We start from the raw sequence: 25,815 nt of genomic DNA on the forward strand, positions 1-25,815 counted from the left end.
AGAGATGAACGCGTCGGGGCGGCTGCCGGCGGGGGGCGAGGAGGAGTCCCCCGGGGCCTCGCTGGCGCCGCTGCTGCCGCTGGGCGGGAACGGCAGCGCGGGCGGCGGCGCCGGGGAGCTGCGGGAGGGGACCCACGCCGCCACCCTGGCGGCCTGTGCCTCCCTGCTGGCCCTGGTCTTCTGCCTGGGCTCCTACGGCAACCTCATCGTCCTCCTGTCCTTCTTCGACCCGGCCCTCAGGAAATTCAGGACCAACTTCGACTTCATGATCCTCAACCTCTCCTTCTGCGACCTGTTCATCTGCGGGGTGGCCGCCCCCATGTTTGCCTTCGTCCTCTTCTTTGACTCGGCCCGAGGTGTCCCCGGCGCCTTCTGCTTCGCCTTCCACCTCACCAGCTCGGGCTTCATCATCATGTCGCTCAAGACGGTGGCGGTCATCGCCCTGCACCGGCTGCGCATGGTGCTGGGGAAGCAGCCGCACCGCGCCGCCTCCTTCCCCTGCACCCTCCTCCTCACCCTGCTGCTGTGGGCCACCAGCTTCACCCTGGCCACCCTGGCCACCCTGAAAACCCGCGGCTCTCGCCTCTGCCTGCCCATGTCCAGCTTCGCCAGCGGCGAGGGGAAGATCATCCTCTACCTTTACGTCACCGACTTCATTTGCTGCGTGGCTGTGGTGTCCGTCTCCTACGTCATGATCGCCCAGGCCCTGCGGAGGAACGCCCAGGTGAGGAAATGCCCGCCCATGGTGGCCGTGGACACCTCCAGACCGCAGCCCTTCGCGGGGCCCCCGGCCACCGGGGCCAGGGAGGGCGTGCAGAGCGCCGTGCCCGCCTTGTACAGGAACCAGAGCTACAGCAAGCCGCAGCACGTCCAGACGCACGGCTACGCCACGCACCTTGGCCAGCCGCCGGCCACCACTGCCAGCCGGCTCCAGCTGGTGTCGGCGGTCAACCTGTCCACGGCCAAGGACTCCAGGGCAGTGGTGACGTGCGTTGTCATCGTGCTCTCCGTCTTGGTTTGCTGCCTGCCCCTGGGCATCTCTTTGGTGCAGGACATGCTGTCCAGCAGCGGTGGCTTTGTTCTCTACCAGTTTGAATTGTGTGGGTTTACCCTCATTTTTTTCAAATCTGGATTAAATCCTTTTATATATTCCCGCAACAGTGCAGGACTTCGGAGACGAGTCCTCTGGTGCCTGCAGTACGTAGCCCTTGTCTTTTTCTGCTGCAAGCAGAAGACGAGGCTTCAGGCCATGGGCAAAGGCAGCCTGGAAGTCAACAGGAACAAGTCATCCCATCACGAGACCAATTCAGCGTACATGTTGTCTCCAAAACCTCAGAAAAAGTTTGTGGACCAAGCCTGTGGCCCTAGTCACTCCAAGGAAAGCGTGCTGAGTCCCAAGGCTTCTGTCGGGCATCAGCACTATGCACAGAGCAGCTCAACCCCCATGAACACCCGAATCGAGCCCTATTACAGTATCTACAACAGCAGCCCTTCCCAGGAAGCAAGCACCCCGAATAGCTTGCAGCCAGTGAACTCGACTTTCGGGTTTGCCAAATCCTACATTGCCATGCATTATCACACCACTAACGACTTGGTGCGAGACCACGACAGTGCTTCGACTAAGCAGATACCAGTGCCCTCGGTGTAACCTTAGGAAAGGGTTCTGATCTGGCTGATCCAGTGCGTCCCCTTCTTTGCTTCTGTTAATCGTTATTCTGAACTCAGTACAGTACTGCTGTCAATTAAGAAAAATGCCACTAATGTTAATATCCAGCTATTTGCATTTGAAGTGAATACTAGGATATTACTTCTGTGACGCTTTCTTGAATTTCTGCAGCAAGTCAAAAAGGGGGTGGGTATTTTCAGTCTGTATTTGGAATTGTTACATGAAGGAGGTTTTGTTACTAAATTTTACTGCTGGACAAGTCAAAAAAAGTAAGTGCTATAACCGCGTGATTCGTTACGTCACGAGGCAGAATATCTCAAAGAACGATCTGAGGCTGCGCCAGAAGTATTACTTGTTAAATTGCGTACTTGCCATATTTTCAAGAAGGAAGAATTGGGAGGATGTTTGGTGTTGTGATGCTTAGGTTTAAACTCTTCCCATTGCAGCAGGTTGAAAGAGTCGGTGGTATTTTGTTGTAACAAGCGTCAGTAATAACAAAAGTTCTTTCTATTTGTGAGGTGAAATCCTGGTTCCATTGAGGTAAATGGCAAAATTTCCATGAACTTCAGCTGAAGTTCAGGATTTCAGTTTCGGCTGCCTAAAGCAGGACAGGGCATTTTGCAACCAGCGTCGTATTGCCGCTGGGGAAGGTCTTTTGAGAAGTGTTGTGGCACTGCAATAAACCTCTGAAGTATATATGTATTAATTTCCACTGAACATTGATTTTAAGGATTGGTGGCATTATGTATCCCAAAATGACATATTTGGAGAGGTATTTTACGTCTGATGGAAGGAAATAACTGTGCAATACCTAATTACAGATTTTACTTGAGGATGGAGATGAATATTGCAATATTATGGTATTGATACACTATTAGTAGTGCAGTTACCTCTGGAGTTTTCTAATTTGTATACTGTTATGCAAAGAGTAGTGTTGCTGCTTGCTGTTTTTGTCTATGACTTTGTATAATAGCAGGAATGGGGGGGATTCAGCTGTGATATTCCTCAGAGGTAGAACTGACAGCTATTAACATTTTTTAAAAACAGAATGACCACATAACAAGATGACTACAAGCTTTTGAGGTTTTCCTAAGAAGTCTAACGCCCGTTTGATTTAAAAGTCAATAATCTATCTACTTACAAACTTTATCCGTTGGTCTACACAGTGAGCAAATAACAGAAGTTATATATGTTTTTATGAATCTGACTGTTCGCGTTGTGTCACATGTTCTGGGAATTCCTTATGAAACGATGATCTGGAGGCATTTAAATTCCTGACAATTACGACTTTGGCCAGATCTTTTTGAAACAAGCAATCACCTTTCAACTTCTGTGGACTTCAGCAGAGCCTTAGTATCTCTGAAACAATCATGCCACAGACTTTTGGTGCCTCATTGTAGGAAAATGTCACATCTTTAGCAAAATTACAGTGGTGGAAAGTCGATTTGTTATTTTAGAAACAAAAAACATTCACATCGTTGCCGTGTGTGAGTTGTTGGTTTCGGCTGTTTGTTAACTAAACTATTTTCAATATTTTCCTGGAAGACTATTACATTATGAACACTGTTCTTTGTTTACACTCTGAATTTTAATTAATTTTGAATAATTCAAGACAGCTTTCTTGCAATAAAATGGATGTGAAAAACTTTCTAATACAAATGTAAAATTGAAATTATTTCTGTAAGTCTTTTCTCTCTGCCGAGATATTTTTGTCTATAAATGAATAATATGGTTCTTTCTAAAGTAATTATGAAAGATGACTAAAATATCTGTCTTGTTTGTTTTTTCTGTCTTTGCATTTCTCTTCAGTACAAAGCATACTAATTTGGAGGAAAAAAATATGTGGGATCCTGTAATTTTGTCTCAATCTATGTTCTTAGCAGCAATTACAGTTTCGGATTGTAAGGAGTGTAGGGCAGGAACCCAAAACTGGCTGCCAGATGGATTCCTGTAGGTACTTTAAGGGACTTGAAGATACCCATTAGGGCTGGTTTTAACACCAAGCAGTTTTGGGGTTTGCTGCATGTGTGCATGACTCCTGCTGTGCTTTTGTTTTGGATCACATGAACTTCATCACATGGCAGAAGATTAAATCCCTCGCACCTTATTAATTAAAGTAATTTGCAGTGAGTATTCATGTGGGAGTAAAGGAAGAAGGGTACAGCTTTAAGATAGAAGGAGGTTTTATTGCCTTTACGTGACGTGTTATTAAGACAAAAGGACTGAAGTGCCTTTACAGCACTTTGTAATACTGCTCTTCTGTTAACTCCTGGTGCCAGTTGTATTCGTAATACAACCACTGTGTTAATATGCGTATAGTGACAGATAGGAAAGTGCAACACCTTTTAATCTGCAGTAGGAACAAAATCTGATTTAAGTGGTCAGTTGTATTAAATAACTGTGTTTTGGGGGAGGTTTGTGAGTGTAGAAAATAGAGCCTGGATTTTGAAAATGTGTAAGTACAATTTCCTTGAAGTGAATCATAAACTGAAGTACTCAATTGTCATATGATAAAATGAATGTGTTGGACTCTTCTGGAGTATAACTTTTCTCTTTTCCTTTAGCCTACCTGTTGTATCAGAACCCTCTTCTGCTGAGCACAGAACCAATAAAGTGTGACTGCGAGGTTAAAAAAGCAGCAGTCTAATGCAGAGGGGAAGCAACAGGGTGCTGGATGAAGGAGATGGAAAATGCATGTGAAGAGAGGAGATGGGTGAGACAGTAAGCAATAGAAGGATGTGAATACTGAACAGTTAGAAAAAGCAGGTCTGTAGTTAGTGCAGTCTGTAAAACAAGAACAAGAAAGCATCTCATGAATATGAAAGGTGGCAAATACAAGACTCAGAAACTGCTGTACTTTCCTTACTGCCTGTATGTACGCTGTGGACCTCATCGCTGCAGAACTGTTTAGAAAAAAACAGGAGGTTTAACAGGTGCTTCACGTGAGTAGGATGAATATCAGGGGCCTGACAGTTAGTGTCAACACATTTTGGAATATACGTAAAATTTTATACTCCAGAAATTAAAGCAATCTTTGATTTGTGGGGTTAGGATGAACCCATCTTGGTGGAACATGTTACCTAACGTATGTTTTCAGCGTGCTTTTCAGCTTCTTTTGAAATTGCTGGTGTTGGCCGCTGTCACGGTATTTGGCCTGAGGACTATTTATGCGGAGCGGCCTCAAAGAAAGCATAAAGCAGCTTATTAGAAAAACAGCTGATTAATTGTTTGGGGCTGATCTCACTAACAAGTGACTTCTAGTTGTTTACATGAACAAAAATATTTGAAAGATTTTATAATTCGCAGTCTTTTTAAGTCATACATCTTGCTTTATGGTGATACGAGTTGACTTTTTCAGCTGTTAGCCTGCAGTAATGTATTTTTTGTCCTTTATCTGTAAACCTAAAAGCTGGTAATGCCAAATAACTTTGAACAATATCTACACAACCTCAAAAAGTTGCTAAATATTGTTCAGCAGTTAGATCTTTTTAGACTACAGATTAGAGAGCTTTCTGTAAGGCGGCATACATTTTTTTTTTTCTAAAGTCGCAGAGCCGGTCTCCCTGAGCGGTAAGGCTGCAGCAAGCTGAGGAGGGCAAGATGCAAAAATTGGACAGGCAGTAGTTAAAAAGGTTCAGTGCCTAATAACTTTGTGGTATTTTATGGTATGTATGGTTTAGGTATATAATTTGTCACTTGTTAGGAAAGCTGTGAAAATTATCCCCCATATAGTCTTCCGTACCCCTCCACCTGCAGCACAGGGAATAAAAAGTAAAGGGACTTCTGAACCGCAGGGCTGTGCTTACCTGCACCATTATCTCTTCACCTTCCACGAGGTAGCGAAGCAGGGCTGCAGAGAGCAACGTGACATGTTCACGATGAAAACTGAGAGAAGGCAGGTGGTGTAATATCTTAAAATAGTAGAATAGTCTTGCAGGGGTTAAGGTGGAGTCCTATGGGTGTTTTCTAGGTTTGTCTTCTGTCCGCTTTGAATGGGGTTTTTGATTTTTTTTTTAAGTATTTAAGAGGAGTGTATTTGCACTGATGCCACGGGTGAATGGAGGATTACATTGGTCCTGCCACTGAGCACTGGTAAGCAATTCTGCTCATGCTGCACACAGCAGTAAAGAAGGTCCCGGCACTCGATTTCACAAGTCATCTGGCTGCCAGGCTGCCAGTGATTTAAAGACCAGGAAAATAATTCTGTTTTCACAACAGTCAGTGTACATGACTCCTCATGCTTGCTGAGGAGCAGTGGGTTTGCAGAGGTTGCAGAGAGATCTCTCTGTGAATGGAGATGGTAGAGGAGGGTAAGTCCTACGCTGCTTCTCCTCATTTGCACTGGTGGAAAACTGGAGGGTCAGCACCAGGGGACAAAGTGGGAAGAGGCAATTTCAAAGCGCTCCTGGGGTTTGCGAGCACTGGTTCTGTCCTCTGGTGCAATTAATGCGGGTTTCTTTGATTTGAATAGCTCTTTGGTTATTGTCAACTTCAAACACTGTTCTTCATGGATATACCAAGTACAGTATCCTTAAGTTTAATCAGTACTGGCAAATTGACTTTAAAATGTCGTTTATTATGTCGTTGTCAATTCCTATTTCAAAGGGGTTTATGTTTAGTATTACAAAAATACTTTCATTCATTACAAAAGCTGTCCCTGAACCTTGGTTCCGAGAGTCAAACATGTGACATGCTGCAGTGTGGGGGTTTTTTCTTGTTTACGAGAAAGCAGCACAGGAAGGGTGAAAACCATGTACTGCTCTGGCTGGATCATTTCCTTTTCAAAATACATTGCAGAAGAGTTGTACTTGCTCTTCATGTTTATTTCACGTTTCCCCTTTTGCCATCAAATAGATTGATATTTCCTGATTGATATATCAATAGATTGATATATCCTGGTCTTCTGCTGGCGAGTCGTTTGGATTTGCTCATTTTATGAGCAAGTCCAGATTGTGCTATGCTAAATGATTTGTTCTCACCTAGTATTTATTTTCCGTCACAGTCTGATTTTCCTTGAATGTGGAAGTTAGATCAGCTGATCTTTTTGTTTCAAATACAATAAATAAAATTCTTAAGTGGCACTAGGTGATTACAGGGGCTATGCAGAGGTAGTACTGGATTCATTTGAAATGGGTAAGGCTGATTGTGTCAAATGTAACTTCCCTAAATCTAAATAATGTTATGGAGAATTTTCTTGCTTGTTTTTCAGAGGTTTATAATAACAATATTTTAATAAATGGTACACCAATTATTTAACAGTAGAGACTGACATGCTCAGCTGGCTCGTTTTTTATTGTCTGCTTGTATATGTTAGTCTGGAATTATAAAAGACTTTAAAGTCTGATCTCTTCCACCAGTTACTTAAACAAAATGATGTAGCAGTTTGGACTTGCAGTTGCATCTCAGGTGGCTGCATTAAGTAAATCTTTAATCTTTTCTCGCTAAACCACAGAAAGAAACTGCTACCTGTGTACTGTCATGGTCTGCGTTTTTCCTATGTGTACGCAGTGTGTGTTCCCCTCTTAAGCTGTACTAGAACTGAGAATCTGAACTGCAGCCTTACCTTTGAATGACGTCGCTTTCCACTGCAATAATCTCAAAAAGACAGTTGGGACATGCAGCGTGACTCAAGCTGCTCTTCCTTTCAGGTGACATCCTCAGCATTTTAAGAAATGCTGGAAATAGCTGAAGAAAATCAAGCACCCAGAGGAAAAGGCTGTTTATCAGTGCTCAGGTCTCAGCCCTTTGGATAAGGGTTTCTCTTATCAGACAGAATAACACGCGTGCTACAAACCCATCAGTAGCCTCTCCTGGGGACTGGTCTGAGACAAACCCCCCTTGCAACACGGCAGCCTTTGCAGGAGGTAAACACAGAAACGCTTTTATTTGACCACAGAGTTTTCAGGCACAACGTTTACGCATTCTGGTATTTCATTCCATCTCATACATATCCTGAGCCGATCCATTTTCTGCTCTCACAAGTGGTTCATTAGTTGTTTTTAAGACAGCGGCTAGCTGATGCCAGAACATTTTCTGTTTGTGTTCCTCAGGGCTCCACTTTAAGTAGGTTTTTCTTTTCAGCAGTTTCCTGAGTTTGCTGAACTTCTGCGGCACACTGTTGGGCGGGAGGTCTTCCAGCACGATCATGATGAGGGAATCCTGATTTTCGTTCAGGACTCGGTGTTCGGCAAAATACAGTTCATACTGACACCAGCAGCTGTTTACGAAACTGGGAGAGAGAACAAAAAGGACCTTATGACTGTTCTCTATGCAGTAAAAAATGTTACCAAGTACAGGATGTCCCGGTTTGAAATCCCTCTCGTGGTAACTTATCTTGAATCCATCAGTTTCCAGTTTTTCCAGCAGATTCTCTTTCGTCCATTTTGCATCTTGTTCACTGTATGAAATGAAGGCATCAAAGGGCTTGTTTTCTGGCCTCTTCTCATACTGCTTCCTCTTCGCCATGCACCAGTACCAACCCATTCTCATATACCACAGCCCATCAAACCGCCAGCATAAGCCTGTTAACACCAAAACAACCAGGATGGCCACGCAAGCTGTGATAGCCATCTGGATGCCCAGGGAGCAGTGCAGAAGCGTGAGGTTGCTGCTCTCCACCAGCGAGCCCCTTCTGTCTGGTGGAAAGCTGCACCTGAGATTTCCTTTGCCATTTATCTGCAGATGTGGGTTGCGGATGTACACATTCACGAACCAGTACAAGTCACAGTTACAAAAAAAATGTTTACCTTGAACGGTCAAAACACTCAAGCTCGTTAACTGGCCGAAAGTGTCCTCCACTATGGTAGTAATGGCGTTGTCGCTAATGTCTAACTCAATCAAAGAAGCTGGGAGAGCGCCACGCTGTAGAAAGGAGATCTTATTCCCTGATAAATTAAAATACTTCAGCATTGGAAGGGATTTCCCAAAGTGATCAGGGAGTTCTGAAATTAGGTTGTGGCTACTGTCCAGATTAGCAAGCGCAGAAAGGTGGCTGGCGGGTTCCAGTCTGGTGATGAGGTTTCCCGAAACATTAAGATATTCGAGTTTCTCCAGGGCATCAGTTAATGACAACATGTTCAACTTATTTTTACTAATATCACATTTTGTTAAAGTCAACGGAAAATACTCAGGATGCATATCCATAATTTTATTATTTTGAATATTAAATACTGTTAAGTTGGAGACGGATTTAAAACTAGGGGGTATTATTTTAATATCACTGTTGCTTATGTCGAGATGCTGCAGGGAGGTGGGTAAGTCAGGAAGCACAGAAATCCGGTTGCTGCTGAGATCCAAAAACAATAATTCTTCCATTGTGCCAGCAAACCACTCTGGCAGTTCCACGATGGAGCAGTTGGACATTTTCAGGTGTCTTACTTTCTGCGGAAGGCTTTGGATGGGTGTACCAGCCTCGTTTCTGACAAAGGAGATGGCATTAATATGCACAGTTCCAGGGGGAAATTTTGAAACTCCATTACCGATTTCTGGACGTACAGTATATATGAAGTGATTTCCTTGAACGTACATGTTTTCTAAGTTAATCATTTTTTTAGCAAAATTTTGGGGTATTTGACTTAAGTTGGTGAAGGACAAATCAATTACCTTGATGGTTGAAGGGAGACACAGTGTATCCAAGCTGTTTATCGGATTGTTGCTGATATTTAAAAACAAAAGCTTGCTGAATGGGAAGTTACAGATTGCCTCAACATCTAGAATGTTAATTGTTAATTTGTTGTAACTGGCATCAATGGACTGCACATTTTTCATTGGCAGAACCAGGACAAACAGCGACAGAAGATCCATTTCCAGGTCACTGTGACTAATGTCAAGCTCCAGAATACCCTCCAGCTGAGCTTGGCAGAGATCTGGATCCAGTTTTAACGTCAGCTCTTCCTCGGAGAGTTTGCTGTTTGACAGATCGAGTGTCCCGTTTATTGGTGCTCCGCAGAAATTAGACCTTGATGTGGCTTCTGGAGAGACCGTTACATTTTTCTCTGCTCTTCGAAGAAGATGCTCTGTACTTCGCCTGAGCCTCGGATTAACATTTTGCAGGACGGATGGACCTCCCGAATGCGGCAGCTCCTCGGCGGATGCAGGAGGCTCCAGAGCACCCTCTGAGGATTTGTCAAAATACTTATAAAGCTGCAAAGACCCTGAGGCTTTGCTGGTGGGTAAGAGCTTCAGGTAGGGTGGAAGACCCGATGCAAGAAGTTCCTTATGGTTGAATGATAAATTCACAGAAACAAGGCTGAGCAGACTCTCAAACGCACCGGGTTCGATGTTCTTAATCCGATTGTGGGAAAGGTCTAAAACTTCCAGCGCATCAAAACCTTCCAAGTCTCTCTTGCTTATTTTTTCAATTATGTTATGTGAGAAATTGAGAGCTCTTGCCGTTTTTGGAGCTTGTGCTTCTGATACAGAAGAGAGGTTTAAATAGGAGTAGTTATAAAATGGGAAGGCATAGGCTGCAGGTGTTCTCAGAGTTAGGAATCCATTTGCTCTACTGAAGAAGAAAGAAATGAAGTAGAAATGAAGGCTTCCAATAAGGATCCTCATCCTGGAAAAAAGAAATGTAAAATCCATCATTATAATATGTTCTGTGTTAATGAGTGTCCTTAAAAAAAAAAAATCCTAGTTTACTTGCAAGGCCAGAAATTGTTTCAATAGTTGTATCTATGAATCCCTTTCTATCTACATAAAAAAACATCTTGCTTCATTATTATTTTCAAGAAGCAATGCTAAAAGATGGTGTCGGAGAGCAATTTGAAGGAGAGTGCTATTCGTTTCAGATCATTGCAGATAAAGTCTGAGTGATTTATTTTTTCCCCCCCTTCCCCCCCACCCCAGACAGGTAGTGAGCAGCCTTTGCAATAGCATCTTCCCATTGTGTGATCTGAAATGCACTTTCGTAACCGCTGCTTGCGACTCGGGTTTTACATCTCTCATCCTGCTGCACAACAGCCCAGTAAGTCTGACCTGTCTTGAAACCTGTTTGACCACTGAAGCTGCGTATTCAGGAGTAACCTGGCAGGGAGCTCCATGTAACTGTGTGATCACCTGTCGTCTTCTGATTCCATTCCCTCGGTGATTTCCTCTCTGCCACGAATTTACCAGTGACAGCTTATTTAGCCTTACCTGTCAGAGTAAGGAAAAGGGTAAGTTTGCTTTGAAGAGGGTGTCAGAGGTTTGTCTGAGGCAGCCTGCACCAGGAGAGGTCACTGCCCGTGCGGCGTTCATCTTTGGAGACTTCCCATTGCCTGGTAGTGTCACTGTCCAGCTCCTCTCCTGCCCGGCTCTCTCTGTCACTAGTTTTCCAACACCTCAGGCCCATGTCTTGTATTTATTACCCAAAAACCCAGGTGCAGACCTTCAGGTGAGCAGCCTGGGGTTACCGCAGTGCCCTTTGCCACTCACCAGACTTGGACCATCAAGTTTAACTGACGAGAAAGGACCCCAAAGACTCCCCAGCTGTCGCCTGGACCCTCCACTGCCGGCAGGACCCCACCAGAGCACCCCGCATCCCTCGCTCACGAGCAGGAGCAACCTGCAGCCGGGAGCCGATGCACCGCAGGGGTAAGCTAAGCCCCCGGGGCTTGAAAAGCATTGCAGATTTAAGGCTGGAAGACAGCCGACAGCTCCCTCTTGCTTCCAGCAACCCTCCCCAGCCCTCTGACCCCGCTTTTACCCGCTCTCCTCGGCGCTGCTCCCTCGCCAGTACCTGCTGTCGCTGCCGCCTTTGCCTTTTGTAGGGCCGGGAGCGGAGCGGGGCGGGCAGGGACGCCCCCGGGACTGCCCAGCCCCAGCGGCTTCTGCGGCCCCGCTGCCCTTTGCGAGGCTGGGCGAGGGGGCTGGCGCCGGAGGTGCTTCCCCGCGGTGAGATCTGCGAAGTTTTCCTCATCGTGCTGCTGCCAGCCAGCTGCTCAGCCCGTTGCTGAGGGGAGAACTGAAGGTGGAAGCTGCTTGTTCTAACTCTTAGGTGCTGTGGACGGTGTCGTCCCAAGGCGCCTGCTGGCTTCGCTGCTACCTGAGCGTCGCAGGGAAGGTCTGGAAGCACCAAGCGTGACCACAGGGTTGTAAAACTGATTTACTCCTGTAATGTGACACGCTGTGGGGTGTGTTTGCTAAGATGGGGAGGTTTTTGTATTGGGCTCGCTTATGTGTGAATGCGAGGTCTTGCATGCCAGAAGTTCTCCTGCGAAGTGAGCAATTGCACCTTTTGTGCACTTGAACTAGGGGAAAAAAATAACAGGAGATTTTCTCAGTCTTTGTAGTGCTGCCTTGAAAGATGCACTCTTTGTTTGCAGCTGGTTCGATTTGGGGTGCCAACAGAAGGGGAGGCAACGGATTGCACAAGGGGTAGAGCTCTGTCATCTGCTCCACTTTTTCTGCTATTGACTTTTTTTTCCACTCTTTTGCAACTGCCGGTGACTGGAAACTCTCGCCACAGCCCAGAGGCTCCCCTGTCCAGGCCTGGGGGGCTGGAAAACCCCGAAGTTGTTTGTTCTAGTCTGACTGGGCACTTTCCTGCCTCAGCAGGTTCTGAGAATTGCCCTGAAGTCAGCCATTCTTCAGACAGATCCTAACTTGCTTTAGTGGAAGAGACAGGAAATTAAGAGCGTTTTGGACATGCCAGGAAAGATTCTTGCTCCTGCTTTCAACTTGAGAGGCCCCGCTGTAGAGAGCCATTTGTCCCCTAGGAGTGTTTGGGAAGATGGAGCAGCTGTATTCCAGCACAGGGCCCATCAAACCACGTCTCTTCGGCTGGCCGTGAGAGTAAATCACGGTTGGAAGTAGCAAAGTTAAAAATAATATTTTTCGGTAGAAGCATGGTTATTCTATCGACATGCTGTGCTGGCATTATTCTAACATTTATTTCATCCAGCATGCATTCTGTGTATTCACTTATTCTCTTTTTTTTTTTGAAGGCAGCCTCTTATTTTGGGGACTGTGGAGGAAGAGCAGCACGTGAGAAAGGTCTGTGCGAGTGAGCAGGGAAAGTACACACAACGCGGCTGCGAGCAGAATCGAGACAGGGTTGTGGTTCCTCAGAAGGACTCAGTAAAGAGATTTCATTCCTGAAACAGGTTGTCTTCCGCTTGTTCACTGTCTCTCTGCAGGGGATATTTTTTTGCGCTGGAAATGTAATTTAAGGGAGGAGAGGTAAACCTGTGCAAGACCTGCTTAAATCCAGAGAGCGTGAGCACCAGCCTTCCGGAGACCGGACCGCAAAGGAGCTTTTTTTACTGAGGTGGACTGAGATTTGGGTGCTGGAAGAAAACTGTAAGTCACATCTGTATAGCTATACAAAGAAGATAATTATGACCAGGAAATGCACCTGTCTGTTAAGGGAGAGGGCATAATACCCTGCATTTCTTTACCCCTTGAGAAAATCTTTCTGAGACTGATGGTTTTATTCACTTCAGCTAAGTGAAACTTCCCAGGGACTGTCTCGCCTTGCACATTGAGCCACCGACTCCTCTCAGCCGTGTCTATCAGCTGTGCAGTGTCTTACAGAATTATTCTCTCTGTTTTTTGATCTGGTCTTGTAGGTAATTAAGAATTTGTGAGTTTAAATGACAATTGAAAATGAGCTCTAGAATTAATCCCTATTGTCAGATGTCTAACGGCTGCAGCATTTGAGCAGTATCTTTGAGTGGAAATGCAAATAAAGACATAGCAATAATGACATGACTCTATCTCCTATAGAAGATTCCTCTTTCATTTTCTGATACTCAGTCGGCAGGTCTTGGCAAGAAGTGAGCACTGCCATTCTTACGCTGGTCTGGGTTGTGTAGGAGGCTCCCAGAAGTGAGTTGTAAGCGTTCCTGTGCGGGTAAGTTGGAGGGGTTGTTCAGTGCTTGTTACAGGTGTTTGTTCTTTCTGTGCAGATAAATCTTGTGCTTTGGGACCTAATCCAGCTCATTCTTTGAACTCTGCTCCTAGAAGTAAGTATCTTATCTACTTTCCTTTGATGTAACTCCCTTTGACTAATGGCAGATCATATCAGTACCATTGCTGCAAATTTGCTGTCTGACATTCAAATTATTTTCCACGTTGCTGATTCTTTCATGAGCATGGAAACAACTATAGGTGTCAGGCTGAGAAGCAAACCTGCTTGGTATTGCAGGCAGAAATCTAAGCAGACGAGCACAGAAACCTGTGGCCCTCCAGTTCTGCTTTGTGCAGAAGAGGCTTGGTTTTCCCGGGTTTTGGTACTGACAGATTCCTGCACCTCAGGGCTTGTCTGGGAGAGGGTCGAAGCAGCAAGCTGCACAAGGTGCAAATATGCAAGTTGTACATTTCTTTTAGATTCAAGTGTATTAGAACATAAACTTATGGTGGAATTAATTATTGCTAGCAGTATCCACTCACGGTCTGTCACGCCCTGTGGGGTTTTTATGTGCATCTTCCCTGCTGGCCTCACCCCCGCCTCAGTGGTTCTCCCCCAGATCAGCTGTTGGCTGGGGAGAGAGTGGCAGAGAAAAGCATGTTCTTTGTCCTTCTGGTCTTGTGTGCCTGCGGGTAGTTGGGACACAGGGTAGGAACATCTGTGAGCGTGTTGCTTCCTGTCCAAAGGGAAGTAGAGGCTGAGGAATACGGAGAACCGGGCACAGACTTCATGAGTTTGGCAAGAGCGTTATTTGCTCTTAAACCAGCAAAAGTTGGCATTAGCGGTGCACTGAGGTGCTGTGGCTGCTTAGTCAAAGGAGTTGCACTTCCCCACGCGCTGGGGACTTCCCTCCTGTGCGGGGAAGTGGAATCATTTACATTCTGAAAAATAACTATTCCTAATCTTTTCCTCTGATCTAATTATGACAACTGAGGGGTTTAGCGCCTTGTGGTCTCTCTTCCCTTTCACATGACCCAGCCCAATGGATGCGGAGGAAGTCCGACACCGTCCCAGCCCCTGCCACATGTCTGCGTTCTGCAGTGAGGCACCGTGGCACAGACGTTCGCATCAAACCTGGGGCCTGAGCGCTCAGCACAGCACTCAGACTGTGTCTATGCTGCCTTTCCTAAGAGCAGCCAAGTAGACATGGGGCAACGTAAAACTAAAATAAAACTATCATCGCAAGCGACTGCACAAATCTAATTAACTTCGACCTATGGCCAGAGCCTTAATGAAGAGGATTCATCCCGCCCGTTGCAAAGACAGCTTAGAGAAGCTAAGGCTAAACGTGTCTATTTTTTCTCACTGCGTGCCGACTGGGGCTGCATCTTCCCTGCTGTGGACCTGAGCGAGGGACACTGGTGGCAGTCCTGAGCTGGGATGAGGGCAGCGAAGGGGTGGCGGTGCAGCTGGAGGAGCTGCTGCTGAAATGCTCGTCTGAGGCTGGGTAGGCAGCGAGGTGGGGAGCCCTCCTGAAGGCTTTGCAGAGCACGCTGCAAGTTGCTCCTGTGTGGACAAACGCTGGTCAGAACGGGGCCCAGATTCATGCCATCTGTTGCGAGATGCTTCATGGGAAGATCGGTCCGGCTGACTGTTCAGGTGAGTAGAAGAACTTCAGGGAAACTAAGTTAGAGAGCTGAAGTTCAGAGAATGCTGCTTTTAATGCTTCTCTTTTCTAAAAGCTACTGGCTAAATATATGATTAAAACTTAAGTAACGGAGGGGAGGGGGAGGAATCTGGGCAGAAGACTCTTCCAGGCAAAAAAAAAAAATTCTGTGTAGAAGGCTCTTTTCCCTTTTCCCATTTCCCCTGTCACATTGACAAGCCATCAGAAATAAGGATATGATCAGGAACAATGAATTTAAATGCTCGATCATCATGCTGCTGCTGTTTTCATTTTCTACTATATGAGACAACAAAATTGGTTCTATTGCAACAGTCTAGCAGTTTAACTTGGTATTTTGGGTAGCATTCAACTAGTCATATGCCAAATGGGTGGTGGATTTCCGTCTGACATGAGTTACGAAATTCCTCTACCTTGCACAATAGCCTCAGAAAAGAGGAAATGTAGTGGGCTTACATACACGATGAGCATGCTGAACCTACTCAAGGTTCTGAGGGAAGGAAATCGGTGAGGGTAGGGTGGCTGTTGGCTGCAAACCAGCGATTTGCAAACTTTTTTTTCTTGCCTATTCAAAAACTACGATTTTAGAATTATAATGGAAATCTATTTCAGATATTGCTGTTAAGTAATATTTCAATTATCTTCTAGGAATGTATACTGTCAGCAGATTAAAACTTCACGTTGCCTGCACCAAAACTCGTATCTGCAAGGTAAGGCATGCTACCAGAAAATGGCCCCCCCACCCTGGTATTGTCCAGGCAGGGGGATGTACCAAGCCTCTGTCGCTGCAAAGGACACAACTGGGGCACACGTCCAACACGCACGGCTGAATACAGGCAAGCAATACAATACTGGAGGTGTAGCTAATATTGACAACTCCGCCACAGAAAATGATTGTAGATCGCTAGTATCATACCTTAGAAGCAAAACAGCAAATCTGACTGATGTCAGCAAGAATGTTCAGCAAAATAAATGCAGGAAGATGAACCCTACAGTGTCAATATTAAAAAAAAAAAGCCATGGGAAGCAGCCTGCGCTGGGGGAAGAAATACCAGCTAAAGAGGGGGGAGGTGAGATGAGGACTGTGCTATTAGTACAGTTCCAAGCTGTCAAACACATTTGTGTGGGGACAACGTAAATTATGGCAGTAGACAATTATTGGTGTTATAGTGGCTGCTGAAGGCTCCCGAGCAAGAAGTGCTGGTTTCACTTTTTCATTCTGTTGGCAGCTGAACTCCTCACTTGAAGCTGGACCTTGTTTATCTTGCCTTTTTAAAGTTGATCATTTATACCTTATGATGACGATGGCTGTAGAATGTGTCATACACAAGTCGGACAGGAAGTGCAAGACAAGATTTTAATCATTAAAAGTTTATCTATAACCTCTTATATACACATAGTTATACACAAAGTGGTTCATGAGTCCCTCAACTTATAGAATTCTGCTGGTGAGGTTCATTGGCTGAAAACCCCTCTCTGCCTGTCATCTCACAGAGGGGACGTTAACGTGGACAAGGCCGCGGGGCTGCTGGCAGGTATGGCTTGCTTCACGGGCTTCAGCTGGGCACCGAAAGGAGCCCATACTCATCTGCCGTGTCCAGAATTTTACAGATGACTGGAGACTCCACCTTGAACACAAGAGAACCAAACATTAAAGGCTACGAAATCACTGATAAACTCTTACAAGAGATGGCAGCAGAGACAGTGAGACTAATGACAACAGATCGCAAGAGGCACAGTACCGGAACATCACTTTGTAAAACGCAGTAAGTGCTTTTTACTTTCAGTTATGACCGCTACAGCACAGGAACAACGTAACCAGTGTAATTCATAACGACCCTCCTTTCTCCCAGCAAACACAACTGAACAAAAAGCGGCAGCGGGTTGGCAGCTGCGTATTTGGGCTAAAGGACACCGCAGGAATCCTTTGTGAAGAGTCACTGGAAGGAAGGGGCTGTTTTGAAGGTGCACCTGGAGACACCCTCTCCTAGGCGGCCCTTGCTCTGAGGGAATTCAAGCACGTCTTTACATACCCCGAGGATGTATTGGCAAGAATGAGGCTCTAACATGTATATGGTCACAGCATGAGGGGAATCGGATTCTTTACATCTGAAAACAGAAGAGAAATTTTGTAGTGTTCAGCACGTAGAAAGCACAAAACTAGAACATGTATTTCCCTAGTATCTGCAGCATTTTTACTAAGCTAACAGTCATTGCTTTCTGAGCTGTATGGAGACAACAGAGGCTTTCCCCTCTGACACAGGAAGCAGACACACAAACCACTAGTTTACTAAAAAAAGTTAACTTACTTCAATTTCACAGTCACCTGCCTTGGCTTGTCTGTTAAGTCACAAACATCTCCATTTCCATAGAAATGAGACACCATCCTGCCACAAAAGATTGGAATGAAAACGTTTGGAAATATTAAATGCAATTCTTAAGGACACAGCTGACTTGTGTGATGCAGTATCTCATCACTCTTCAAATATTTAACTCCAATATACAAAACAAAGAAGCAACAGGCTGTATTTCAGTTACTGCAGAAGCAAATAGTTGTTCGCTATTGGAAGATTTTTCTCTGCATCATATCCAAGGTGTTGAATTACCTTTTCTGATGTTGCACGTCGATGGGGGGAGAATCTATACACCCTGCTCGGGACAGTTTAGTGTATCTATTCGTAAGCGGAACATTCACACACTGCAGAAGTGAGCCCTGGCATTGATTCTTCTGCATCTCAGGTATGAGACCACTTCAGGAACAGAGAGCCAGAGCAGTAATCGTGGTGACGATAACCGTACCTAATGGTCTGCGTGCCGTCGTCTCTAAGATAGTAGGTTCTAGCAGCATTCTTCCTGGACCATTCAATGTGTTCCTCCTTGCTCCAGGTACCCACAACCACAGAAGTCTTGCCGCTTTCCTTATCCTAAAAAAGGAAAAGCGGATAATTACACCTTGTATTATACGATTAGCAGTGAGGATATTTTAATGATGAGTAGAATGTCATTTCTAGAGCAAGTCTGCTACTGTCAGCATAACATGTTCTTGCATCTGGGACAAACTGTGATCGATCGTGTATTAGAGTCAAGTTGATGGTCTCTTCAGAACAGTCACCCAGGCTCTGGGAGCTGAGAAAAGCATTTCAATGACCAGAAGAGCATTCCCACTAAAAACCCCACATTTTTCAGCTTTGGTTATCACTGTGCTCTACCTGACACGGTACCTACATCCCCCTGCATAAACCTGGGCAACACATGGAGGATTTCTTTTCTGAAATCCAACTTCTTAATCCCAAGATGTTCATCAGCCAAGAAAAGGATGCTGCTTTTTTTTTCTTCCCAAATCAGAGACAGAATTCTCTAACCCTTTTTCCCTCCACAGCCATCTAGTGGCAGAACGTAAGACTAAACGTACCTCATGATACTGGTGAACATATTTGCCATAGCAGAATTCGTACTTCCACCAGCCAACACCCTAGGGAGAGGTGTCATCTTAGTGTTAAAACAAAACAAAACCCCCAAACAAAACAAAATGCCCCCAAACAACCCCATCCATTTCCCTCCAGGCCCTAAACCGCTGGCTAGTTTAGCTGTAAAACTCCATACCTATTAATTAGACATGTTGCTTCGAGGTTTGCACTGAGAGAGAATCTCTTATTAGACAAATTGACATAGGCAAGGACTGGAATAAATGAGTTTAAGCAAAGACTCTTGGAAGAGCCACACAGGACCAAACTCCTTCAACTATTCGTATAACCCCTACTCATCTTTTAAAGAAATACTTTCCTCTTTCAAAGACAGGGAAAGCTTCAGATGCCTTTTCTCTGCTGGCTGTTCTCTCAGTATGTTTGGGGTTTTTTTGTTCTTATTGACAAAATTAGCACTGAACAATGCTCATGATCTACTTTCATTTCACTGCTCAAATAAATTGAATTTCAACAGAAAGGTTGAAGATATGTTTCCAGCATAGACTTTGGTGGATAAGCCTTCCCCACGTCAGTGCAGGGAAAGGCAATTATTATGTGTATACGAATGCAACTATCAGAGTTCATGGAAAAGCTAAACAAATACATAAACCAGTGTGTGAAATTACAGAGTAGCTATTTTATGATGCATAGCTTTATTTCTCACCCCATGGAAGCAGTAGGAACCACTAAGAAATTCCTTTATAAGTTGGTCATCGGTCAATTTGGAGATGTGGGTTGTTCCCACCGTTAACAGTTGATGGCTTCCAACAGCAACAGGCTTATGAATAGAAGAAAATTTCTCTTCTTTTGTTGAATGCATTTCTTCCTGAAGTTAAAGTATACACAAATACACCCATTTAGATTTTACATGTTCCTTCCAAAGTCTTATAAATTATATGAAGTTATTTAATACTAAGTGAAGTAGGCTCTGAGGAAAAAAAAAGTATGAAAGCATTTCATCATTGTTTTCACTGTCTTCAGCCTAGCTGGGGAAAAAAAACAGAACAAAACCAACCAAAAGTCAAAAACTTCACACGTTTGTAAACTGTAGGCTGCAAAGGCTACAAAAATTTTAAATTAGTAGCCCAAACATACTTGCTTTGTTTTCCTTCCAAATGAGGTCAGTTACAGATGACTTCAACAAGCTTAAAGACCGCCTGAAAGACTGACATGGTCTTGCAAAGCTGGGTAAGACAACTTAGTCCATGGAACTGCAAGCTGTATGTATTACAGCACAGAAAATAAATATTTTTCTATTTAAAATTAAGCAAGTCCTACCTCCTTAACCCTTCTAAAAGGCATCTTCATCATTTCTTGCTGTTTCTCCAGCTGTTCCAGATTATGGGGTTTAAGTGGGGATCCTGGTAGAGACTGGCAAAAGATGTCATTCACAGGGGAAGCCCTGAACCTGTCCAAACAAGTTAGCAACACATCACTTATTACGCCTCAATGACACACTTTGTTATTGCTGTACATTTCTGACTGAGCTGGCCTGACGTGTGTATTTTTCTTCTTGTACCTGCCCCATCTCAGCCAAAGTTACACTCTTCTTCCAATTGATGTAAATAACACGTTTTGCCCAGCGTAGTCTCACTCCAAATGCTGCCAGACAACTGGCAACACAATCTAACCCCTCTTCCTCAAAAGGAGAAAGTTGCGTATTAAAAGGCAAACTGCACTGTACGTGTACCACAAACGTCGTGTCAAGGCTCCACAAAACCCTCTCAGAATCTAGGAAATGGCAAAGGTAAGACTTGATAGATGCAGTTCCTACAGAATTAAAGTAATACATTTTTATATTATCTGACATGTATGGCTTTTCATACTGCATATATACAAGTCATTCCTTTATCACTCTCTTCATGAGCCATGTCTGCAAAAAGCACCTTATTTCAGGAAAGAAAAAGCAGAGTAACACAGTGTGCTGGTTTTGGCTGGGACGGGGTTAATTTTCTTCCTAGTAGCTGGTATAGTGCTGTGACTTGCATTTAGTAGGAGAAGAATGTTGACAGTACACCGATGGTTTAGTTGTTGCTAAGTAATCAAGAACTTTTCAGCTTCTCACGCTGGGCTGCCAGGTGCACGGGAAGCTGGGAGGGGACACAGCTGGGACAGTTGACTCCAGCTGGCCAAAGGGCTATTCCATGCCGTATGACGTCATGCGCAGCATATAAAGCTGGAGGAAGGAGGAGGAAAGGGGACATTCAGAGTGACGGCGTTTGTCTTCCCAAGTCACCATTACACGTGATGGAGCCTGGCTTTCCTGGAGATGGCTGAACACCTGCCAGCCGATGGGAAGCAGGGAATGAATTCCTTGGTTTGTTTCGCTTCTGTGCGCAGCTCTTGCTGTATCTATGAGACTGTCTTTATCCCAACCCACGAGTTTTCTCACGTTTACCCTTCCGATTCCTCGCCCATCCCACCGGCGGGGAGTGAGCAAGCGGCTGTGGTGCTGAGCGGCCAACTGGGGTTAAACCACAACACACAGCTTTCTCCTTAGTTTACTTGAACAAAGGCCTCATTAAAACACCAAATAAGCCTTAACAGAAAATAGTAAAGGAAAGCGAATCAAAGTGAAAAACCACACTGACAAATGAAGCATTTGTTCAGTTTTCATTGCTCATCTCACTGAAAAGTTCCTCTTTAGAGAAAGCTTATTTACAAGACAAATATGCAGATACTGCTTCAGAGGCAAGGTGGCTTTTTGTGATGTACTCTGCAGTACACATCACAGTTGTATAATAATCACCACTGTAGTTAAAAGAATCTGAAAAGACTTCTTAAATAGTAATGGCACTCTAGATTAAATAAGCCCTGTACCAAAGAAGCCTAGTTTTATCTGAATTTTACTTAAACAAAGTTAAGATTAATAGTTGCAGTAGACAAATATTACTTTGCACTGCCTTCCTCCCTGTCCCCAATTCCCACCATTTAAAAAAAAGTCAAATTGTACCCAACAGGAACAACTATCAGAACTAATGGATATACTTTTGCTAAGCTAATGCAAGTGCATTATTGGCTAAGATAATGAGTGTAGAGGAAAAGAGCTGGTGGCTAAAGTACTGCTCAGTGCTGTTTCAGGGAACACATGAGAGGAAAACTGCACTTAAAATAAGGTTGGTTTGTCGTTACCTCTGCTGACACTGAGCTGCGTTTCCAGCCTACTATCTCCACCTATCTTTATTTACTAAGATGATGTAAGTGGGAGAATAAAGATCTTGTATGTTTATTTTGAGTATTTCCTACTAGTGGCCAGGAATCCTTCCATGCCTTCCCTCTGGAAAGAGGTAGCAGCTCCTTGTTTTTATTCTTATCAAATGGTAGAACAATTTGCCTGTGCACTTTCTACTCTTCTGCTGATACAGACGCTTAAAAGACTCATATAGTAAACAGGTAATAGTGCAGCAGATCAGTGCAACAGATAACATAGTATTACCAAACCCATCCACATGAGAAAATTTATGATTGATACTAAATATTTAACAATAGCATAACTTCTTTACTCCAACCAGCAAGTGTTTACTCACTTGTTCTGATGTACATTTACTGGAAATTCAGAATTCCTGTCCATTATTTCCCCATTAATTTGCATGTCATGCACTTTGCAATTCTGTTTACACCCCTTGACAGGTCAAAAATCTGTGCTATTGAGACTAAGGGTATCCCTTAGATACAAGGTAATTAGGGAGGGGGGCGGTGGCGGGGGGAAAGAATCCTAAACTTCTTTTTTGGAAGGTAACACCGCAATTGTGAATTCTTCGTATGAAAATGACTTATACAGCTGAAGTTAAAGCAATAAAGCAGGACAAAGACAGATGGGAGCACCTTAAGTTGGGAGTACTGCTAAAATAAATAGTAAGGTTATGGCTGAAGACCATACTTTTTGTTTTCTGAAATTCAATTAGTTGAAGTCTATGCACACATATAATGCACATATGCAATCTGCAGTCTTTGAATACCATGAAGATGATCCCCCAAGACCCTGAAATCATAAACTAAGATGAGACAGGGTGTTCTTAATCTGTCTGCAGCCTTAATGCCCTAGTTTGTGTTTCTCCAGAATGACAGAGCTAGAAACCTACCTGTTGAAAATAAAATGGTACTTCCCATCTGCTTCTCGTATGGGATCAATGAGTAGAGACTTACAAAACACAAATACTGTGCAATTTAACATGAAAACTTTAGCCTTGGCAAAACTGCGCTTGCCAAAGGAAGTACATACAAATGTCACAGCTCTGTACCAGAAACCACAGCTGGATATATGCCTTATATAAACACACACATGCATGGAAACTGATGGAAATCTGAAGTGACAAGTTAGCCAAAATTTGAGTACCGTACCTATATTTAGGATGGTTGCATAACAGAGGCGTCAATATAACCACTTCATATTCACAGGTTGTAACTTCTGCTACTGACAGAATCTCATGTTTAGCTTCTGGATGACAGATGTACATCACTGTACTCGATCTGGGCAGGTTTTGCCTCAAGCTACAAGGTGTGCCGTTTCCCATTTCTACAGGATAGTATGGAGTCATCTGCCCTTCTATATTTTTTGTAGGTATCTAGGTGAAAGAAAGTAAAACTTAAGAATCACAGTAATGCTCCTTTGACTCTTCTGAAACGAAAAACACTATTACATTGTGCAGAGCCAGCATTGCTGGATTGAAACCAGCCCCTGTGTAGTTACGTGGTGTTTCTGCAACATCCAAACATGTTCTGCTTTATTACCTGCAGCACAGCACTGCACAAATGAAGCGAGCCACACGAGCTCTGACTGCAAGAGCAGCTGTCTTCTCTGCACAGGCTGCCTGCTGTTCTGAGAAAGCTTGCCAGCTGGGTGCGATGTTTGGGAAGAGCACCAAACCAGCTGTGTTCACCCTGTAGTCTAGGAGACAGGGAGATGTGAGTAGCTCTGCCTACTCAGCTCAGGTCGGGCCAGACACATTCCCTTCACTTCAGTGCCAGGCCATGAGGAATCTAAAGACACCCCAGTGAAGTCATCCCGACACCTGCACTACACCTCTCAGCATACCCAGCCCAGGTTGCTCCTTATCCAGAGCATCCCACACCACCTCTTACTGTGGCTAACAAAGTTCATGACATTTACGAAGTAAATCCCGTTTTTGTACAGACATTAAGTAAGCTCTCTCCAGACTTGTTCCTTCATATGTTACATCCAGCTTCCACTTTAAGAAATTAATTCCCCAGACTGGTAGAAGTCCCTCTCCTGGTTCCTATCTTGGAAGCAGCTAAAGTTCCTGGGTACCAGAAGTTCTGTTTATGCAAAAACCATGCTGGAACCCACAAATTAGACCTTTTTCTACCTGTGTTGCTTAAGCTACTAAAGGTTTTTGGTGCACAACAGATAAGACTCTGTGCTAAAAGTGCCTTCTGTGGTCAGAACACTAACCCAGTGACCTGAGACCCTTCTACATCTCACCTACTTTGGCTGTCAAACCGTGTTGCCCTATCACAGGCCACTGACCCTCTTCTGAAAACTGCTCCATCAGGAATGAAGTGATGGAACATTCATGAAGTTAAAGAATGAACATGCCAGCAGCTTAATTGCTCTGGCTCTCCTTAGCTTCCAGTCACTTACCTACTCTATATGTCGATACTCAGTCAAAGGTGGGAAATGAAGTTATAGTCTGGTTGTGGACAAAAGAGCTGACAAAAAGGGTACCAGTGCCTTCCCTTCCTGTCTTTCTGAATGAAACAACTGATTTTTCCTTAAAAATTGAAAAATTAAGCCTACGCATTTCATTGAAGTTAACTATTCAACAAATCTAAATGGAGATAGCTGTTGTTTGCACACAACTGAAAGGCGCCCCAGTAGGACGTCAGATAAATCTCTAGCCACAGCAGTTTTTGGTTACTTTAAGCACCACCCAGCTGTGTTATGCATTCTTTCCCTTTCATGACTAGAGATTCCACACAAATTGCAAGTCTAAATTCTTTATGGACTGAAACCAAGGCAGTGTATGTACATCATAAATACTGACACACAAAGTCAGTAAAAGACTTAACTTCCTCGTTAAAAAAAAAGGAAAAAAAAATTTACACTACAAAAAACCTTGTTTTCTGTAATTCCAAAGAGGCATAACTGCCACTGCCAATAGAAGGGGCCACATTCCGACTTTGGTCTGCTCCCCCAGCTACCTCCAAAATGCTTACCAGGCATGTATAGTTTCTGAGATCCACTGCAGAAGAACCACCCTGTTCTATGTAAATCGGCATTACAAAGAACATCTAGACAAATACTTCATTTCAGAACTAAATTAAGGGTAACTGGAAATAAGGTAGGCGCATGTCCGTCCACAGGCCAGATTTCCCATTGCTAATTCCAAACTCCCAACGTGCTTCAGGTACTTCCACTGTTTTGCTATAAAGTTGGTAACTCAGAATTGAGTTTTGGGGCCTAAACAAATACTAAAGTTCTCTAATAGAAAAGGGAAGCACAAGAGTTTTATGGGATGGGTCATCAAGTCAGATAAGAAATCTTTCAGGGATTCTGTATTGTAGGATTTTGTTAAGCATTTTTCCCTACCCAAAATGCATGACAGTGTCATTAAGGGAGCTGGGATCTCTGATGGAGCTGGAAAAATACCTGTCGCTAGACCATATTGTGACTTTGTGGTTATGTGTATTGTCTTCATAGAAGAAGAGTATGCAATTCATCTCATTTAAGATTAGTGTAACTTTAATGTAAGTAGAAGGGCAAGAAATTTGACTAGCTACCCTAAATTAGCTTTCTGAGCTGGTACTGATAATCAAAAGTGAGTGCAGCTCAGGAACAGTTTCATTTCTTGATGCTCATTTTGGCAGGGAATTAATTACATAGTCTCATAATATATAAATTGCCTCCACTATTGACGGCAAAAGTTAAAACAGATGTTTTTCACTTGCCTCTTTTGCACTCTCTTTTGGATTTTCCTTCTCTTCTTGATCTAGGGAATAATTAAGAATGAGGTAAGCATAAAGTCTGTGAAGTTGAAAGAAAATGAAATTATATACAGAGAATGTTTTTTGTGTTTGCTAGTACTTTGTGTATGCACTGCCAAGAGACAATTTCATGAGCTTGCAGGTGCAAAAGAGGAAAAAAAGGAAATAAACAGTGATCCTATGTCCAGAGCAAACATAACAAAATATGAGTTGGCATCGTCTTAAA

The 25,815-nt window shown here is 44.0% G+C and overlaps 3 protein-coding genes across 12 annotated transcripts in view; 1 reads left to right on the forward strand and 2 right to left on the reverse strand.

The window, feature by feature from the left end:
* Positions 1-16,562, forward strand: GPR75 (G protein-coupled receptor 75). Of its 7 annotated transcripts, XM_075413638.1 has the most exons (7): positions 1-4,608; positions 11,026-11,239; positions 12,592-12,640; positions 12,784-13,478; positions 13,555-13,611; positions 14,535-15,155; positions 15,829-16,562. In XM_075413638.1, the coding sequence occupies exon 1, from the start codon at positions 5-7 to the stop codon at positions 1,646-1,648; it is 1,644 nt and encodes a 547-aa protein (XP_075269753.1). In that variant the 5' UTR covers positions 1-4; the 3' UTR covers positions 1,649-4,608; positions 11,026-11,239; positions 12,592-12,640; positions 12,784-13,478; positions 13,555-13,611; positions 14,535-15,155; positions 15,829-16,562. The 7 variants fall into 7 exon arrangements, with proteins under 7 accessions (XP_075269753.1, XP_075269751.1, XP_075269752.1 ...); XM_075413636.1 differs by having other exon boundaries at positions 12,592-13,478; XM_075413637.1 differs by lacking the exon at positions 12,592-12,640.
* LOC104326514 (toll-like receptor 2 type-1) lies at positions 7,564-11,611 on the reverse strand. Of its 3 annotated transcripts, none has more exons than XM_075413632.1 (3): positions 11,352-11,611; positions 10,724-10,801; positions 7,564-10,223 (listed from the first exon to the last, which is right to left on the reverse strand). In XM_075413632.1, the coding sequence occupies exons 2-3, from the start codon at positions 10,741-10,743 to the stop codon at positions 7,598-7,600; spliced, it is 2,646 nt and encodes an 881-aa protein (XP_075269747.1). In that variant the 5' UTR covers positions 10,744-10,801; positions 11,352-11,611; the 3' UTR covers positions 7,564-7,597. The 3 variants fall into 3 exon arrangements, with proteins under 3 accessions (XP_075269747.1, XP_075269748.1, XP_075269749.1); XM_075413633.1 differs by having other exon boundaries at positions 11,385-11,406; XM_075413634.1 differs by lacking the exon at positions 10,724-10,801.
* Positions 16,519-25,815, reverse strand: part of ERLEC1 (endoplasmic reticulum lectin 1) — a 14,461-nt gene continuing 5,164 nt past the window's right edge. For both annotated transcript variants that reach the window (XM_075413644.1, XM_075413645.1), the window contains exons 6-14: positions 25,554-25,594; positions 22,986-23,209; positions 19,923-20,052; positions 19,309-19,470; positions 18,593-18,652; positions 17,980-18,104; positions 17,490-17,567; positions 17,214-17,289; positions 16,519-16,808 (exon numbers count right to left, since the gene is read on the reverse strand). In XM_075413644.1, coding sequence (XP_075269759.1) covers positions 16,737-16,808; positions 17,214-17,289; positions 17,490-17,567; positions 17,980-18,104; positions 18,593-18,652; positions 19,309-19,470; positions 19,923-20,052; positions 22,986-23,209; positions 25,554-25,594 — 968 coding nt within the window. In that variant the 3' untranslated portion in view covers positions 16,519-16,736. The remainder of the gene's footprint in view (positions 16,809-17,213; positions 17,290-17,489; positions 17,568-17,979; positions 18,105-18,592; positions 18,653-19,308; positions 19,471-19,922; positions 20,053-22,985; positions 23,210-25,553; positions 25,595-25,815) is intronic.

This window comes from Opisthocomus hoazin, chromosome 2, assembly GCF_030867145.1.
Source record: "Opisthocomus hoazin isolate bOpiHoa1 chromosome 2, bOpiHoa1.hap1, whole genome shotgun sequence".
Classification (NCBI taxonomy): domain Eukaryota; kingdom Metazoa; phylum Chordata; class Aves; order Opisthocomiformes; family Opisthocomidae; genus Opisthocomus; species Opisthocomus hoazin.